Source organism: Castanea sativa, chromosome 12, assembly GCF_040712315.1.
Source record: "Castanea sativa cultivar Marrone di Chiusa Pesio chromosome 12, ASM4071231v1".
Classification (NCBI taxonomy): Eukaryota; Viridiplantae; Streptophyta; class Magnoliopsida; order Fagales; family Fagaceae; genus Castanea; species Castanea sativa.
In genome coordinates, this window is record NC_134024.1 from 49,515,268 (window position 1) to 49,533,481 (window position 18,214).

Genomic DNA, 18,214 nt, shown 5'->3' on the forward strand with positions numbered 1-18,214 from the left:
GCCTTATTGATCTGAATCTAACAAGTTCATTGTAAGAACCAAGTCCAATATTGTATTGTACAGCCTCTCTAAGGATCCATAGCGATTCAATGCTAATTGAGTGACCACCACCCTATTCATATCAATGTGTATGGAGGCAGTTTTCATGAAAAGAATTTCAATCAAATCTTTTTTTTTTTCCCTTGTAGCTTCAGGACTGCTCAGTGTCCCTTTGGAAGATTGTATCGAATAGCACATACTCCATAAACGTTTATGTTTCTTATCAATTGTATTTCAAAATTTCACCATCAAGCATCAACAACTCCATTTATTGAACAGTATTAGTTTTTTTTTAATTATTACACCATCTACTGCTCTTAACTAATTAGTTTACAATATATAATGAAGATCGAAGAGTAAGACTTTACACAACATCAACAAACAAGATGATTGTAAATATCATTTCCCAATTCAAAATTTCAAGATCATAACATATCAAGTTCTCATACAACATTATTTTTCGAAAAGCTTTTTATCTAGGTGTAATGGATGGAATGACTCCACTAACAAGTTCAATGGCAGATATCTCTGATGACACATAAGAATCCTTCACTATAGAGGATGATGATGGTGGAGTTGCGACCTTTTCAGCATTAGTGACTATAGGACCTGCTGATCTAATGTCGGAATCAGGCATCATATGCCATATACTTTCAAGTTCTCGATCCACCTCTGCCATTGAAGGTCTAGCATTTGTCTTATCTTGACAACAATTGAGAGCCAAATTTAAAAATTTCACCACACATTCACGAGGATAAAATCCCATTCGCCCATCGATGGTCGAAAAGATCATACCAGATTTACACTCAACATTAACCTGAAACAGATAGAAACCATTTTTTTTTAATATAAACTATGAGATACCATTTTATTACATAAATTTAAGCCAAAGTATCCAAAGGATCAAATAATATGAACTATATGCCAAAATGATCATAGCTGATATAGAAGTAAACGAGTGTTTCATATAAGGCTGAAAGTGAAGATTTCAAAAGGATTTCAATGTTTTACTAAAGTTAAAACTAAATTTTGCAAATGAGGATATTTCTCATTCAAATTTGTAAAGACAAGAGACATCCTCATTTGCAAATGAGGACATAACTGAAAGTTATCAAACTTTACCCTGCACAAATAAAACAAATTATAGAAGAACAATTTCCCTTCATGCACGAGGACCTGATATACCATTAGGCCCTATAAAATCCAAGGTAAATAAGTCTATAAGGTTTTACCTCTCTAACAATGTTTTTGCCATGAGAGATTGGCTGCTTCCCGGTCAAGAGTTCAAGAAATACAACACCAAGGCTATAAACATCACTCTTGTCTGTTAGTTTACGAGTTAAGATATACTCCGGATCAAGGTAACCTTACAAATTTAATTCAGAGAATATGAGAATAAAGAAATAGACATCATTTACATCTCCAATGGCATACTATTAAGTCTATCTCATCTAGTTTGAGTTACATTTATTTTTTATTTTTAAAATTGTTGTATGAATTTATAATTTAAACAAATGGTTAATTGCAAAAAACCACCCTAAACTATGGGGATTGCCAATAACCAATAGCTCAACTGACACGTAATGGGATGAAGGCTGAGATTGTGGATTCGAAATCCATTGGATATGAGTATAACTTACAAATCGATATATATATATATATATATATATATACACATATATATGGGAATACATGCACTTTGCATCCTAATAAAACCTTGCAATCAACACCCTAATTGAAACAATTGTGCCAATCTACAACCCTGCCATCCAAATAAGGTCAAATTTAATGTTTATGTAACTTGCACATTTCAAACTCAACGACTCATGTGCTTGACTAGGTGAACTCAAAGTTCAATTAGGTCATCCAATCAAGGTATGCGGAGGTGATGAGCAAGTGTTACACATAGCGAAACAAATGAATGGATGCAATACTGGGAAAGCAAAGTGAATAGGCATTGGCTGAGTCATCAAGGAGGAAAGTGGCAAGAAGATGATGTATAGAAAATATTATACAATCCCAAAAGATGCCCTTTTTTTTGGGGGGGGGGGGGGATGGGGTTGATGAAGAGGTAGTTGTGGACTTAAAATGTTGGAGGAAGTAGTGGCATGGAGGAAGCCTTGCCATAAGTTACTGAATTGGAGGTTGGAGTTGGTGGGGAAAAGGGAAGGCGATTTTGATCCTAGCGTTAGCGGAGGAAGAAAAGGGGGAGAATGTGGAGGGGTTGGAGAGAGAGGCGGCTGTGGCACAAATGAAATGGGAAGGTCAAATGGATCATGCAACAGTAAGGGATTGAGGCCCATGCAAGTGTCTCCCGAAATTCATAACCCTAATCAACATTGAATGGGAGTATATGGACTATTCCAGTGGGTGTTGCTGTGAGACAAGCAAGAGTGTGTCATGAGATGGAAACAGCTTGTTTGGGATATTGTGGATTAGGTCAAGCACGAGAATCGGTTGGCATAGTTTGAGATGGAGAGGGAGACTTATTCTTACTAATTTTTGAGTGAGTTTATGACGCAAGGAGTACCAAAATTATTTCAGATATTCTTTGAGATACTAGGTCAATAAGTTATAGTTCAATTTGCACTTCCTCCTCCCATAATAATGGGATGGAAGGTGAAGCTGTGGGTTCAATACCCACTGATGCATGCATAACTTACCAATCAAAATAATACTAATTCATTAAGATGCCTGACTTTATTTTGAATTTTGAATTCATTGTGATTGATGATTTTATCAGATTTAATTGTGGCATGATTAGAGCTTTTCATATTGATATAAGCCTGGAAGCCCTATTAAAAAAAAATGGTAAGTAAAGCCCTATTAAAATAGTTGCTTATTTTATTTATTTTTTTATAAGTAATAAGTTTTATTGATATAAAAAATGGACACCCGAGTACACAGAGAGTGTACAGGGGGTCAACAATCAAGTACAAAGATGACAAGAATCAAGAAAATCAAGCAAATAGTTGCTCTATTAAAATAGTTGCTCTTGTAATCGTTTGATATCAAGTTGATGCAGAACATAGTAAGGAAAGCAAGAAATAAGATACAAAAAGGGAAAAACCCAAGGCTTCACTACCTAAGGGTGCTTGGAATCACCACCAAAAAAGAGAGGATTTCTCATCAAGAAATTATTATTCAAAATGCAATGTCGTCATGATTACAAGAGCCATTATTTTAATAGTGCTTCCAAGATTACATCAATATGGAAAATTTTAATCATGCCACAACTAAATCCCACAAAATCCTTAATCACAATAAAGCCCAAACTAATTCAAAATTCAAATAAAAGTCTACAATCTGGTGTCTCAAATAAGTAAAAATCATAAATAAATCTGGTGCCTAAACTAACGATTAAAATAGTGGCTCTTGTAATTGTGAAATTAGTATAAATTGAATAAAAATTTTCTTATTAGATAATGTTTCTCTTGCTTGGTAGTGATTCCAAGCACTCTTAGGTGGTGATGCCTAAAGTTTACGGGCATATTCTAAGAGGTGAAGCTTAAGATTTGTCCTACTCTATCTTTATTTTTCTACTTTTGTGTTACATCAGTCAGGTATTTTAGTGAAAGTCAGCAGTTAGTAAGGGTATTTTAGTTATTTAGTAACTAAAAAGAGTAGATCTATCGTTTAACCCTTTGAGGGTCATGCGCAAATCACGAGTGACCATTAACCTTAACCCGAACTAATTTGGATGACAAGGCACCTATTGGCACAATTGTTTCAATTAGAATGTTGATTGCAAATTTTCAAACTTTGTGGTGTGCAAGTATCCCATAATTTAGGGATTTTTTTTTTTTTTTTTTTTTTTGCAATTAACCCTTAAAACAAAAATGGAAATGGACAACACTATATTATCAATTCATTTTTATTGTTTTTCCAAGAAGGGTCAAGAGCCCAGGCTAGACAATCAAATGTTGAAACATATAAAAATTATAGGCAATTAACAAGTGGCACTTGAGCCATAGCTGGAGAACACTGATAACAAAATCAGTGATACAAAGGGGGCAAAACTCACTCATCAACCTAGACACATACGAATTTTATAATTCTATTAGTTAAACATCAATTATAAGAGTCTTACTAGCGTCACCTATTATTAAAAAAAGAAAAAGAGAAAGTCTTACTGGCGTCCCCTTCACAACAGTGGATACATGAGCAGGCACTATCCCTTCAATATCTGGAACTGGTGCAAGTCGTGAAAGTCCAAAATCAGCAACTTTTGCCATATACTTAGAGTCCAATAATATGTTGCTAGCCTTGATATCTCGGTGAAATATAGGAGGATTGGCTTCAGTATGTAGATAGAGGATGCCCTTGGCCGCTCCCAGGGCAATTCTCAATCTCATTGCAAAACTCAGAGGTTCTTTACACTTAGCTGTATTATTGCACACATGACCCCTAATAAGCTCAATAAGATGAGGTGCAAAATTTGAAAATTAAAATGGTTACATTTAGCTCCAAAAAAAAAAAGATAGAAAAGAAAGGGGGGAGAGGGAGGGGGAGGGAGGGGGGGAGGTGTACTGTTGCAAGTTATAAATTGCAAGTTTAGTTATAAATTGCAAGTTTACTTGCATTCACACGCAATGAGGAACACCTAGAAAATATTATAGTGAGATCAATAAAAGGCAAGCTTAAAGAATGAATATAAGGTGTACCAGAAAGGTGATCCCTTAAAGTACCATTTGACATAAACTCATAGACCAACATCTGCATGCAAAACAATACTTATGTGAAGCTCTTCCCAAGCAAAATTTTCAAAACATATTAAGCAACAGAGACCAAGAAAAGGCTAGCCCCAATAAAGCCACACAATTTTGCAGGAGAAGAAATATTGCTCATGAAGAAGTAAATGTAAAACTACATTATCTCAAGTTCATTGAGAATGGACATATTTAAGTTTTTAATCCATTTCTTAGAGCCAAAAATCCTTTAATCAAGAAGAACTCTGTATATGCTTATCCATTATTAAGCAACAAATTTGGCTGAATCTCATTTGTAATATCTCTAGATTGAATTTGATTTCTTTCATTGTTTGCAACTATTCAAAGTAGCTATATGCTTTTTTTGATAATTTGATAGATATAATGGGAGAGGGGGAATTTGAAGTTTTGAACCCTCAACGTCTCCATTGGAAACACCAAAATGTGTCAATTGAGCTACAAGACTTTTAGCAACTATTCAAAGAACTTATTTACACGATTTTGCATATTTCTTTTTCTTTTAATTTTTTTTTTACTCTTACAGCTTTCATATTCATTTGGTTTAATTGCATCAAATTCCTAAGTTGATGGGAATCATCTCCTTGGGTACCCAATAATAAGACTGATGGATAATCCAATCTTTTATTGATTATATATATAGGTTTGGGTTTAATTTACATCTAGTGTAACTTTATGCAATGTTACACCAATGAATATTTTTTTATGGCAAATTTTGATAAGTTTACTATTGAATTGGATTTTCTTCTTATACCTTTCATTCTTGTAAAATTTCGAGATGATTCTCATCTAGAAAATGCTTAAATCTCAAGTTTTTTGTATTTTAAAATTATGTATAAAAGATTATTTTATGGATCAAATAATAAACAACATCAGATTCACAAAAAATTTGGCATGCGTATTAAGAACATAGAGAACATGTAATCCAACTATGGGATTTTCAGAATAAGTTCTTAGGTGATGTAATATTATTTAAAGTTACACCAAGTATAACTTGATCCTAACCCATATATAGATGAGAAAAAGTACCTGTTCACCTTCTTCATCACAATATCCAATCAAAGACACAAGGTTTTGATGATGTAACCTTGACAAAAATTCTATCTCTGTCAAGAACTCCTTCACACCCTGTAAGGATCCCTCTCGTGCACGTTTTATGGCCACAACTGTACCATCAGCTAGAATGCCTTTATAAACCTTACCATACCCTCCTCCTCCAACCTGTGTGGACTTTTCAAAGTTGTTTGTCGCTACAGCCATTTCTCTATAAGTGAAATCCTTCAACCCAACAATTTTTATGGAGCACGTAGACGCTGCATTTTACATATAGGTCCAATGTTAAAATGAAAACATAGTGATAGATGCTGCACAAAAAGATGCAGTGCCATTTGTTTTAAAATACCTGATAAACTTATGCACTGTTTATCCGAACATTTTATTTATACTTACGCGTACAAATTGCATCTTACAAGTCAAAAACATTAATAAAATAGTTGCTGAGTGGTTGTTTGTCAAAATACCAAGTCTTATGGTAATGGTATTTTTTATTGATTGTTATTTATCTCTAAATGATGCTTCCAATCAAAGGCTAGCCCAAACTTGGCTGAAGTTTGCCCTGCAGCATTAGCTGAGATAGGGCTAAGATATTGACCAAGCCAGGCTAAGGCCTTTATAATTGGACTAGTATCTGTGCCCAATTGACAAGCCTAATCAGGATGTAGAACACAAACAATTACAGGAAAAGAAAAAATCATGACATATATACTTGAAAACCCTAACTTCATAAACATAAGATACTCACAATGATGTCTTCTTGAAAGTGAATGGTAATTCCCCACATGCATTCTCAATATCAGTAGAATAACAACTGCAGACAATGTAACTGCACCTGCAATGGTCCCCAGTACTAGGCCAGCCAGTGCACCTTTGCTTAAACCAGAACTTGGAGAGTTGGCACCATCTGTGACATTGGTGAGAACTATGAGCACAAACTAAATCAAAACTTTACAACAATAGTCAACTCACATATGAATACATGAAAGAAGGGAAGATGTGATTGAGTCATATAGTTCATCTATCCTTGGGGTCAAGTCATAAGTGAGAGGGTGTTAAAGCTGCCATCTTGATCAATGTAGAACACAGCTTAATTGCCCAAAAAATTACAAAAAAAAAAAAACTTGAACTTAGCATAGCAGTTATTCACTTGTGTGCTGGATCACAGTGGTGCAATTGTCTGTTTATACAGAACATAGCATCACCATGGTGAAATCAAATCATTGAACTGTGTAGATCAAGCCTTTCTCAATGTTGTTGGCAGAAAAAGAAAAGGTGATCTCCACTTAATGTGCCACTCACAGACATACCACGTAACTCAGAATATAAACAAAAAATAATAACAGAGAATAATGCCATGAGCCTAATATTGTCTTTGAAGTATAGAGGACTTCACGTTATAGATCAAATAAATTATAGAAGAAATTTCTACATCATTGAACAGAAAAATAAGCATTAGTTCCAACTTCAAGAAAGCTCTATTACAAAAATATATCAGATAAGGGTTTTGAGACAAACCATCTTTATAGAAGCCCAGTAGAGAGAAGCTGATAATTTCATAAGGTCCAAAAATGTCAAAATTTTTAATTTTCCATGATGTGAACATATCAAAGATTCTCTGAATCTCACTCCTATTAAAGACATGTGTGCTGTTTTCAGCATCATATACAGGAAAAAACTTCAATTGCATTCCCAGTCGAGGTCCTTCTTCCCATACAAATGAATCAATGTACAGCTGATAATGAAACAAGTTAAGAGTAGATGTCAAGAATTTCTCAAACGTATGTCTGTACCGAAGAAAATCCGAGAATCCAGGGCTTTTCAACCGATATTCAACAAACAAAGGAGAAGCACAGAAACAATCTACTGGAGATGTAGGTGAATATTCATAAGGAGGTAGGCATGCTTGAGCTGGACAAACTGAAGTGTTATTTGTTGAACTCTGACTGTTATTTTTATCCTTGGGTTGAGACACACAAAACTGGGCTAACTTGGAGTCCAAGCATAAGGGATTCCCTTGAAGCCTGAAAGTTAAAAATGAGACTTGATCACATCAATGTGCTATGTCTGTCAATCCTCGCAAAACTAAAATTAAAAAGCTCACATCCAAAATATTTAAACAAGTATTCACATTTTGAAGATGCAATCAGGTTCTATTTGAAACTAATTAAGAAGCGAAAATTGGGAAGGAGGTATAGAAGCAAACCAGACAGTGACATTTAGAGGTAGATAAGCAGTGCCCGTAAATGTAATATTTGAAAGCTTATTATTCTGCAACTCCCTGAATTAACAAAGAGCCAAAAGCAATAGCTTAGAAAATCTAGTATGAGAGTAAATTTATTAAAGTCAACCTGGGAGGTTACACCTTTGAATTTTACAAAAGGCCATTCCGTAATCAGAACAAGGCAAAATCTCAAATTTTCACCATTACAAGAAAAAGATGCTTGAGAGCATGAATGGACTCACACACACCCATACCAAAAGATGATGACACTTTTAACCAAGGGATAGCAACATTGTCATTCAGGTCTTACACTGTAAGTTTCTCCATTCCTCTCAGAGCCCTATTTTCCCAAATGAAGGATGGAACAGAGCCACTCAATAAATTGTTTGCAATCGACCTGCCATGGGGAGTAGTTTACCAAAGAAAAATCCAATTATTTTATTAACAGTTTAATTTATTTACTGATATTAACTAGTAAATTTAAAATTTTATGGTTGAGATAAACGCAATCTCAAATTCAGATTTATATGGAATAATTTACAATAACATTGAATTATAGAAGTAAACACAAAAGGAGGGAGAACAAAGGGACACTACTCACAGTTTTTGAAGATCATGAAGATCCGAAACCGAAAAGTTGGAGGGAATTGCTCCAGTAAGACGGTTGTAGGATAACAAGCTGAGCGTATTGCTCAAATAATTGATATCATAAGTCAAGGGAATTGTGGGTATAAATTATCTTAAAAAATTGACAGAAATTCAAATGCAAAAAAATAAATAACAATAAAATAAAAGAAAAAAGAAAAAAGAATGACATCTCGTTCAAAAAATGGAGAATCTTACATAGTCGTGATATTTTTAGAAAACCTATCTGGAGGTATGGTTCCATTTAGCTGATTTGAACTGAGGTCTCTAAAATTTATATAAAGTAAAACATGAAGAAAGTATAAGTAGCTAGTGGATTTGTTATTATAAAGAAAAGAGAAAATTGTATTCAGCCTGGTGTGTTTATTTATTTCTGATTTAAAAGCCATACTTGATCATGGTAAAATGATTCTAAAAAGGAGAAAAAATAATAAAGTAACTTACAGATAAAGGAGGTTTGGTATTTGGCTAAAATCAGGAATTGGTCCTTGCAAACTGCAGTTCCTAAGGCTCCTGGAAAATCCAACCAAAACACAAATATTATCAATCTTGCCACGAAATATCACATGACATGTGAATGTGCATACTCCTTAATTGCCATCTTGCAAGTGTACAAAGCATCTAAGAACATGAAAGGTTTGTTTTATCCGATTAAGATAATGGAGACACTTTACAACTTGAGCAGACTACATAAAAATGATATGGAACATTAAATGGTAAAGGACTAATCAAGGAAATCCTAACTTGTTCAGTGTACCAGTTGCCTTGAAATTTCAGCAAAGTGCAATGAAATACCTCATGGCACCTTAGTTGGACTAAAACCAACAACACTTCTAGGTTGAGGAACTTCCCATTTGTATTCCTTTTCAAATGCCAATGAGCTATAGCTCAACTGGCACGTCATTCTCCCATAATAATGGGATGGAAGGTGAGGTCATGGATTCAAGACCGACAGAGTGCGTGTCAGTGTCACTTACCAATAGAAAAGCATTTGTTTTCAATCAATGTTGGAATAATTTATGTATTATCCCAACAGAATGTAAACCACTCTATCTTATATTACTTCTTATTTTGCTAGTATTTTCCTCTTTATTTCAGGTTTTCATTTTAGGGGGGGAATATACCTTATTTAATCATTAAGTCCCCCAAAAAAAAACAAAAAATTCAGCCTTACTCTTCAAGGCTAGCACCATGCTCCACCTTTACTTTTGGTACCTAGTTACAAATATACAATAATGATATGAACTTACAACTTCAGCAATTTAGACATTTTGCTATAATTAGCGGGAATTGTAGTCCCATTGAAGTTATTGTTATCCAATTGACTGCAAAACAAAGAAAATGAAAGTTCTAAGAAACTTGAAAAAAGATTACTTGAGTAATCTTACATTGTAGAAAAAGGAAAGTTTAGAAAATTATAGCCCTGTTAAAGATGAAAAGCAAAAAACAAAAAAATTAAAAAAAAAATTTAATGTAAATATATTTATGTATAAACAAATATATGTATGTTCTAGGAAAGCAAAAAACATACAGTATCTGTAAATTTGGCAGTTTGAAGAACTCTTCTGGAAGATATCCTGATAAGTTGTTATTATCAAGAAGGCTGCAAGTTGAAGATGGTCACTCACCTAACAGATAACTCAGATGAAATTTAAGAATATGACTAAATACTTACAAGTGAGCAAGACTCGGTAATCTGGATAGCTCAGGCGGGATTTGCCCACTGATCAAATTATTGTTCATATGACTGCTCATAAAAAAGAAAAAGTAAAAGGGTCAGTCATTGTCAAACTGATTTTAGACGGTATAGCATCAGGAACACCCTTACAAGTGCTTTGTTTTATTCAAGTTTGCAAATGATTTAGGTAGTGGTCCTGATATTTGGTTTTGGTCAATTTGTATTCTGTCCAGGTTTGGAAGATAACCAAGCTGTTCCGGTAAGGGACCTGTTAATTGGTTTCCATTCAGAAGCCTGGAAACACAGAATAGCACATATAGAATTAGAGACAAAGCAAATGTACTGCAAAATTAAAATACCAAGTATTCAGAAAAATGCTGACATCTAAAGTAAATTAGACATAAGGATTATCTCCTATACTATTTAAAACTCAACGACTTTAAAGGCATGAACTAGAAGCAAATCAGCATTTCTTAACAGTACAAGTATATAATTAATCATCTAATAACAATATCTAGTATCTAACTTATTCTAGATAGAAATTGCTCAACTTACAAGAGTTCCAAAGAGGTAATACTGCCTATCTCCTTTGGTATACTCCCACTAATGTTGTTCCACATAAAATCCCTTCAACAGAGTAGATAGAGAAAAATATATCAGTAAGATAAGTAACCAATACTACCATGGGATTCTAGACTATTGAGTGAAAGAGGTCTCCGAAAACTGTGATTCAGATAAAGATATTTGTATCACAAAAAATCAGCCTTCAGATATCCTTTGCCTTACAATATTTTCAAATTTGATAGGCGGCCAAGCTCTGGTGATAAAGTTCCTGACAAATTCATACGCAGTAGTACCCTGTAGAGAAGCAGCCTAAAACAATATTATTAAAGTGCCATTGCTAAGTCTTCATAAGAAAAGCCTACAATTAATAGCCAAGTTTTCTCAAAGCTTAATAGTCATATATGTTAATTTGTGACTAGTGTCTAAATCAAATATAATGATAGGCATTACATAACAATGCGTTTGTAGGCAATAAATTATAATATATCAATAAATCAAAAGATCACGAAGACAAATTTTAAACTCATTAGGAGATGCTAGCGAACATTGAGAGATATGTGGATAATATATCCTGTCCTAATACATTTCTTTTAATCTCAAATGAACTACATGATTAAGGAAGTTTGTTCCCTGCACCCATTAATGAGTAAATATAAAAGTGGAATAATATACATCTCATCATGTGAGGGGGAGAAAAGAAAAAAAAGTAAGAAAAAAGTGTTCTAAGTGAAAGAAAATATGCAACATTATTCATGTCAATAATGCTCTCTGACAGAAATAAAAATCACAAAAGATTAAAATCATACAATCGTTGAACATGTAGATATCCATCGTCTAATGCTTTATTGTAGCAAAAAACCGCTGTCCAATTTGATGTACATGGATCTCCTCGATCCCAATCACTCAGATTCCCATTAGGATCTATCAAACTGCTCTTGATGGCCCTCAAAGCCCTCACTGCAAATTAATACAAATGTTAATCACTGTTTCATCAACATCTTTGATGGTACTTGTGTTTCCATAATTCCAGTATCAGGGTAGCTGCATTAAAGGAACCCAATGTTATCTTAAAAACATGCATCAATGTTGTTAGTAGCCTCAAGTTTTGAGGCATAGACAATCAATGAATCAAATAACCTCTACAGCTCAACTACATGCAACAATAACCACTCCCGACTTCAGTAAGTGAATATTTGACATGTGAAATTACACTAAAATGAGTTATTAGAGAGTTCATGAGTAAATTTTCAGAAAAACGTGTGCATGCCCTTTGTGAGAACTCTAAACAAGCATCCCCTGAAGAACTTAAGCACAAAAGAAGCTTGTGAATCATGAAATCCAAAAGAGCAACAAAATAAAGCAAATTCACCTTCTTCGGGGTTGGTAATCGGATTCTGAGCTCCGATGAGAAGCAAAGAATGACACAACCATGCAACAATAAATAATCCAAACGTCCAAACTTTTGACCGATACATCCCACTAACGCATCGAAGCCCAGAACTCTAAAAATCCTCTTATTAGTACCCAAGACTATAAATTGTGGTAATATCCAAGTACTCCACCTTATATATAATATGAAAGAACTATCAAAACTCATGCTATTAAATTCTAAAATAACTAAGGTAAAATAAATGAATAATCAAAGAACTCAACAGTGAGTAAAGCAGAGAAAAAATCTCCAACTATTAGGGAATAAAATAAGAGAATCACTCAACATTGAGACAGAACAAAGCAACCACAAAAATTGTGCATATTAAGGTTGACCCAATAGAGAGAGAGGGGTATACATCAGTACCAGTTACTAGAATAACAAGACTAAAATGTTGAAAAACCAGAACAATGCAAGTAGACAATATAAGCTGCAATTGATTATTAACCAGAGAATACAATTTCAAGTTTGAAAAATGAGACCTTGTCAATAGTTGTATCTTCCTGACCAGGTCGCCATAATAACTAGCATTTAAGTTGTTGATGGTGATCACAGCCATCTCTGTCAGTCACCAAAGTTTTTCGTGTTAGTTTTAAATGTAGCAGTAACAAAAAAAAATCAATGCATGTAAATTTTAAAAATAGACCCAAAAAGAGGAAGCTCTGTAACTCTGAGACTGAAAGTGAGACTACAAAAAGCTACCGTCAAATCCTAACGTTCCCAGTCTCGACCAACAAGGTGAGTCAAGCCGCAATGCACCGTTGCGGAATCCAAAACAATCCCTGTGGTGGTTTCTCGATAATCTTGTGTAATGGTGAATTTCAGGATTTGTTTGTTTGCCATGAAACCAACGGGAAAAGTAGAGAGTGGTTTTAGATTTTTTTTTTTTTTTTTTTTTTTTTTTTTTTTTTTTTTGTGGGGGGCGCTGGGTAAAGAAAGATTTGGTTTGGATAAACATGTCATGACAAAAAAAAAAAAATTATATTTAACTTTTATAGAAGTTAAATTTTTTTTAATAACAATGAAATATATATAAAATAAATAAATAAATTTCACATATATATATATATATATATATATATATTACCTTTTGAGCAGGCACTCTTATATTTTTTGGGTAAATTTATATTTATGTATAATTTTAAATTACAAAAACTTGCAATTTAAACAATCTATTGATGATATAATTTTTTATTTTTTATTTTCTAGAAATTTTGCAAGGATGGAAGGTATAAGTAGAAAATGTAGTCTAATGGTAGATTTGTTAATATTCAAATTCAATAAAAAAAATATTAAGCAAGATTGTAGTCTAAGGTTATATCAATTTATAGTTAAACTTTGTCTAAATGTGTGTGTGTATATATATATATATATATATAATCTTTTTTATTGTAAATATATCTATTATTTTTTAGGTGAACTGTAAATTACATCTTTGAAGGTTGAGAGTGTTTGGATTTTGCATCCTAATATTTTAGAATTTGAATTTTACTCCCTAAATTTTAGGAGTGTTTAGATTTTACTTTTTTAAGTTTGAGGTGTTTTCGATTTTACACCTTAAAGTTTGAGGTGTTTTCGATTTTACTTTTTTAAGTTAGGATACAAAAGTAATAATAAATATTAAGCAATAAGATTTTAGATGTTACAAGTTTAAAATCTATGTTTTTTTTTATTAATAAATTTGGATTTAGAACAGGTTAAGTGCATAAAAATGGACAAAAATTGATACAAATGACCAAATGAAATGAAGTGGTAGGGGTGTCCAAGCAAAACCGGGACCCGACCCACCCGCAAAAACCGTCCGATCCGGACCGACAACCGGCCGACCCGACGTCGGTGACGGGTCGGCGGCGGGTTTCAGCTTCCTTAACCCGAAAACGGCGGGTCGGTTGGCGGTTTTGAGGCTGAGAAACCGATTTTAACCGACCCGACCGAGAGTCTGAAAGATCCCGGCGAAATTTCCAGAATCCGGCAAGTTTTTTCCAGAATCCGGCGAATTTTTTCCAGATTCCGGCGAAAAACCCAGATTCCGGCGATATATTTCCTTAGATCTGGTCAGATTTTGACTGGATTTGGCGAAATCTCATCAAATCCGGTGAGATTTTCGCCGGATCTTGCGAAATCTCACCGGATCTAAGACAAATATCGCCGGTATCTGGAAAATTTCGCCGAATACGGGTTTCTTCGCCGGACTGTGTGTTTTTTCACCGATTACTCGTCGTCTTCTCAGATCTATGATTCCGACCGACCCGCCCGCCACCCGTTGATGACCTGAACCGCCCGACCCGATTACTCCGGCGGGTCGGCGGCGGGTGCGTTTTTTCTCCACCCGATTCCGGCGGGTCGGTTCCGGGTTGGGCACAAACCCGACCCGGACCGACCCGTGGACAGCCCTATGAAGTGGACAGAATATAACGAAATGGGAACAAGGTGGACAGAACGAATTGACAGATTAGGATCAAAATGGACATATGGACCGAATAGGAACAAATAATACCAAATTGGACAGAATAGGATCATAGTAGAGTGAAGTGAACATAATGGAAAGAATAGGACCAATGCGGACCGAATAAAACCAAAGTGGACTGAATATGAGCAACGTGGGCCAAATAGAACTGAAGTGGATAGAATAGGATCAATTTGGACCAATTGGACCTAATAGGAAAAAAGTAGACCAAATAGAACCAAAATGGACCGAAGATGACAAGATAGACCGAAGAGGACTGAAGAGGAATAGAACTTTTGAATATTTCTCATTTTTACTCCATTTTTAGGACTCATATTTATAATTTATAATCTCTAAATTTTTTTTAACTCAAAACTAAAGAGTTTAACCCAAATATAATAGGACACTGCAGAAGATGGAATTTGTGGCTATAAATCCGTGGAAGCTATGATAATAATAGAACACTCCAGAAGCCGCGGCGGCTTCATTCTTTTCAATTATTCTTCTACTCTTTTTTTTTTTAATTATTATTTATTTATACATATATATATATATATATGTATTTTAATGGTATCTATTTATCAATTATGAATGAGTGGTGTAGATTACGTTTCGCTAATGAGTTGTATTAAACAAATTATAAATAAAAAAAAGGGGAAGATAATGATTTCCAGCTGGATGCCAACAATTTAGGCTAGATCGCTAAAGTACTTCAATCCAATATTTTCAGTTTTTAAATAATTTTAGACATATTTTCACACATTTTTTTACTTACATGTATTTTAAAAAATGACAAATAACATTAATCAAACTCATCTACCAAACGGGCCCTAAAAATTTACAATAAGACAGTTTGGTATAGTAGTTTAACAACATATTTTCAAATTTTTAATAACATTATATGTATTTTTACACATTTTTTATCCACACGTATTTCAAAAATTACAAACGACGTTATTAGAACAATATTATCAATACCAAACGGCCCCAAATTTTTCATCCAACATACCATTAGATGAAACTGGGTCGATCTACCTAATCGATAGATTAAGCCCAGTTTTGTTCTGCCAAATCAGCAGACCAAGCCCATATATATTTCTATGTGCTAGCTCTACCTGAGAGAGTTTTAGTGAGTGTCTGGATGGAATTTTGCGTCCACGTTTTGCGTGTTCGGCTGAAAATTATCTGGGTCCTACGTTACTGTTCACAAACCCCACAAAAAGATGAAAAACGTAGATGAATTATTTTGTACTGTTCATGTTACTATTTACAGTACTATTTAGCTGAAGCTACAATACTTTCAACCCAAAAAATTAGCTAGCTTATAAATTACTTCGTTACAGTACTTTCAATAATAAGTTTTTAGTTTTCAGCAAAATAAGTGGTATCCAAACAGACCCTTTGACTTTTTAAAACCCATATAAATAAGAGGGAACAGCCCCATTCCAAAGCACCCTATCCCCTCCAATCTCTTAGAAGTTGCTTTTGTACTTGGGTCTACCAAGATTTTTAGTGCAATGAAGCAATCATTCTAGTTTATCTCTATGATATTAGAATCAGTTTCTTTAAGGTTTTACAGGAAGTAACAAGGTGTTCAAATTCACATAGTCCTGAACATACCTTCTTGCATTTTTACCATTGTTTGTGGTATTATATGCAGGTAGTTATACTTATTTTTGTTTTAGTTTGTATATATATGTGATCCTTGCTTGTTGATAGTTCTCTTGTAGATATGAAATTTTATGATTAATACCATGCTTGTGTAAACTAGCCTAGTTACAATATTATTATGATAATTTAGATTTTAAGTAGGAATGAATGGATGCTTCTTCAATGAAAATCTTATACTAGATCTTAGTTCTTAGAAGATATCACTTCTATTTTGTTTGTTCTTAGAATTTTATGCATGTCTATAGTAGGTTTTAGAACTTTTGGGTATGCTAGATCCATAAGAATGGTTAAAATTGTAGAAAAATCTTCTTGTTCATGAAAGCATAAATTTGTTGATTTAGACTGATTCTTAGATATGTTTTCAAATAAATCAATTTTCAAAACCAATTCGGTGTTTTAAAATACATTTCTTGTTTTATGTTCAAGGTAGAGATAGTCTTTTACATCAAGCCAAAGTTCTTGATTTCCTGCACTGTTTCAAAAAACACAGTTTTGCGTGCATTGTTTAAAAATGAGCTTCTGCACTCCCTCATTTTCTTTCTTAAAATAAGTTTCCTACACTTTTTTAGAAAGAAAACTCCTGCACTATTTTTGAACTTTTTGCTTTCTACACGTGTTTCTTCAAAATAAATCTAGGTTTCAAATATAATATTTTGACTTAACAAATTTCAAATCTTTTTCAAGAATCAGAATTTGTTTTCAAGATCAAAATGAAGACTCTTTTCTAGAATCCAAAGTTTTTTGCAAAAGGTTAAATTTGATTTCAGATCTAACAATTACTTAGTCTCAAAAAATGTTTTAGATCTTTTTACTTTGGTAACATAATTTCTAAAATTCAATATTGATTTTGTAAATATTCATGATGTTGCAAATTAAGTCAAGGACAATATATGATGCAAAACTCAAAGTATACTTTCCATTTCGAATTTCCATGTTCAAATTCAATTCAAATGTCAATTTCAATGTGATGCAATATAGTAGTATTTTTTTATTATGAACGCAATATACTAGTATGTTTTATTTATATGCTTTATGACATGCTTGATGAGGTGTAATTGGCCACCATAATCTGAAAATTTGATCTCACCGGATTAAGTGCGTGTTCCCACTTTGGAGTTATGACTTGAGATCCGAGGTATGATACTCATAATTGAAGTAAAAGGAAACGTTGTGTCGTTAGAAGTGTAAGAGCATTCACAGCAATGGAGCTAAAAATTTAGTAATTTAACTCCACTAAAAGTTACTTTATCTATTTTACCTACACACATGCTGCAGCAGTGGATCTATTTTAGCTTTCAACATAATAAAATAATATAAACATCACAATAAAATAATATATCTACCATAATAAAATAATACATCTCACTACAATAAAAACACCACAATAAAAAGGTAATGTGAACACAAAATAAAAAATTAATTTTTTTTTAGCTATCTATAGATGTGCACTGTAGCAATGAACTAAAAAAATATAGATTTAGCTCCACTGTTGCATGCTTCTTTTTGGTGTTTTGGTGGAGCTAAAATAGCTATATAGCTATTTAGCTCCACTGCTGCAAGTGCTCTAAAGTAAATTGAGTGGAGCTCTTTTAGGGCCCGAAACTCGAAATCAAAGCAGGAAGGGACATCGAGTCATTAGAGAGTCAAAAAATGTGTTTGGATTCAGCTTCCATGTTCAATGTCCACGTCTGGGCTTCCTTCTTTTTCTTTTTTTTCTTTTTTCTTTTCAGCGTGTCTG

At 33.6% G+C, this 18,214-nt stretch overlaps 1 protein-coding gene across 6 annotated transcripts; it reads right to left on the bottom strand.

The window, feature by feature from the left end:
- Positions 1–416: 416 nt before the first annotated feature.
- LOC142618291 (putative LRR receptor-like serine/threonine-protein kinase At1g06840) lies at positions 417–12,490 on the bottom strand. Of its 6 annotated transcripts, XM_075791200.1 has the most exons (21): positions 12,300–12,490; positions 11,737–11,887; positions 11,153–11,224; positions 10,922–10,993; positions 10,517–10,660; positions 10,364–10,435; positions 10,220–10,291; positions 9,939–10,013; positions 9,133–9,201; positions 8,887–8,955; positions 8,645–8,722; positions 8,354–8,440; positions 8,026–8,100; positions 7,338–7,843; positions 6,568–6,726; positions 5,796–6,079; positions 4,704–4,755; positions 4,173–4,423; position 3,866; positions 1,272–1,405; positions 417–856 (listed from the first exon to the last, which is right to left on the bottom strand). In XM_075791200.1, exons 1-21 carry the CDS (start codon positions 12,403–12,405, stop codon positions 512–514), a joined length of 2,874 nt encoding a protein of 957 aa, XP_075647315.1. In that variant the 5' UTR covers positions 12,406–12,490; the 3' UTR covers positions 417–511. The 6 variants fall into 6 exon arrangements, 5 of the variants coding, with proteins under 5 accessions (XP_075647315.1, XP_075647312.1, XP_075647311.1 ...); XR_012841240.1 differs by lacking the exon at position 3,866 and having other exon boundaries at positions 723–856; positions 1,272–1,344; positions 11,153–11,239; XM_075791197.1 differs by lacking the exons at positions 1,272–1,405; position 3,866.
- Positions 12,491–18,214: the final 5,724 nt, after the last annotated feature.

Excerpts from the sequence above, each read along its gene's own strand:
- LOC142618291 (XM_075791200.1), bottom strand. The coding sequence starts at position 12,405 with ATGTATCGGTCAAAAGTTTGGACGTTTGGATTATTTATTGTTGCATGG. Across the intron at positions 8,723-8,886 it reads TCTAAAAATATCACGACTAT|CTTGTTATCCTACAACCGTC; the intron begins GTAAGATTCTCC and ends CAATACGCTCAG. Across the intron at positions 8,101-8,353 it reads GGAATGGAGAAACTTACAGT|GGAGTTGCAGAATAATAAGC; the intron begins GTAAGACCTGAA and ends TTGTTAATTCAG.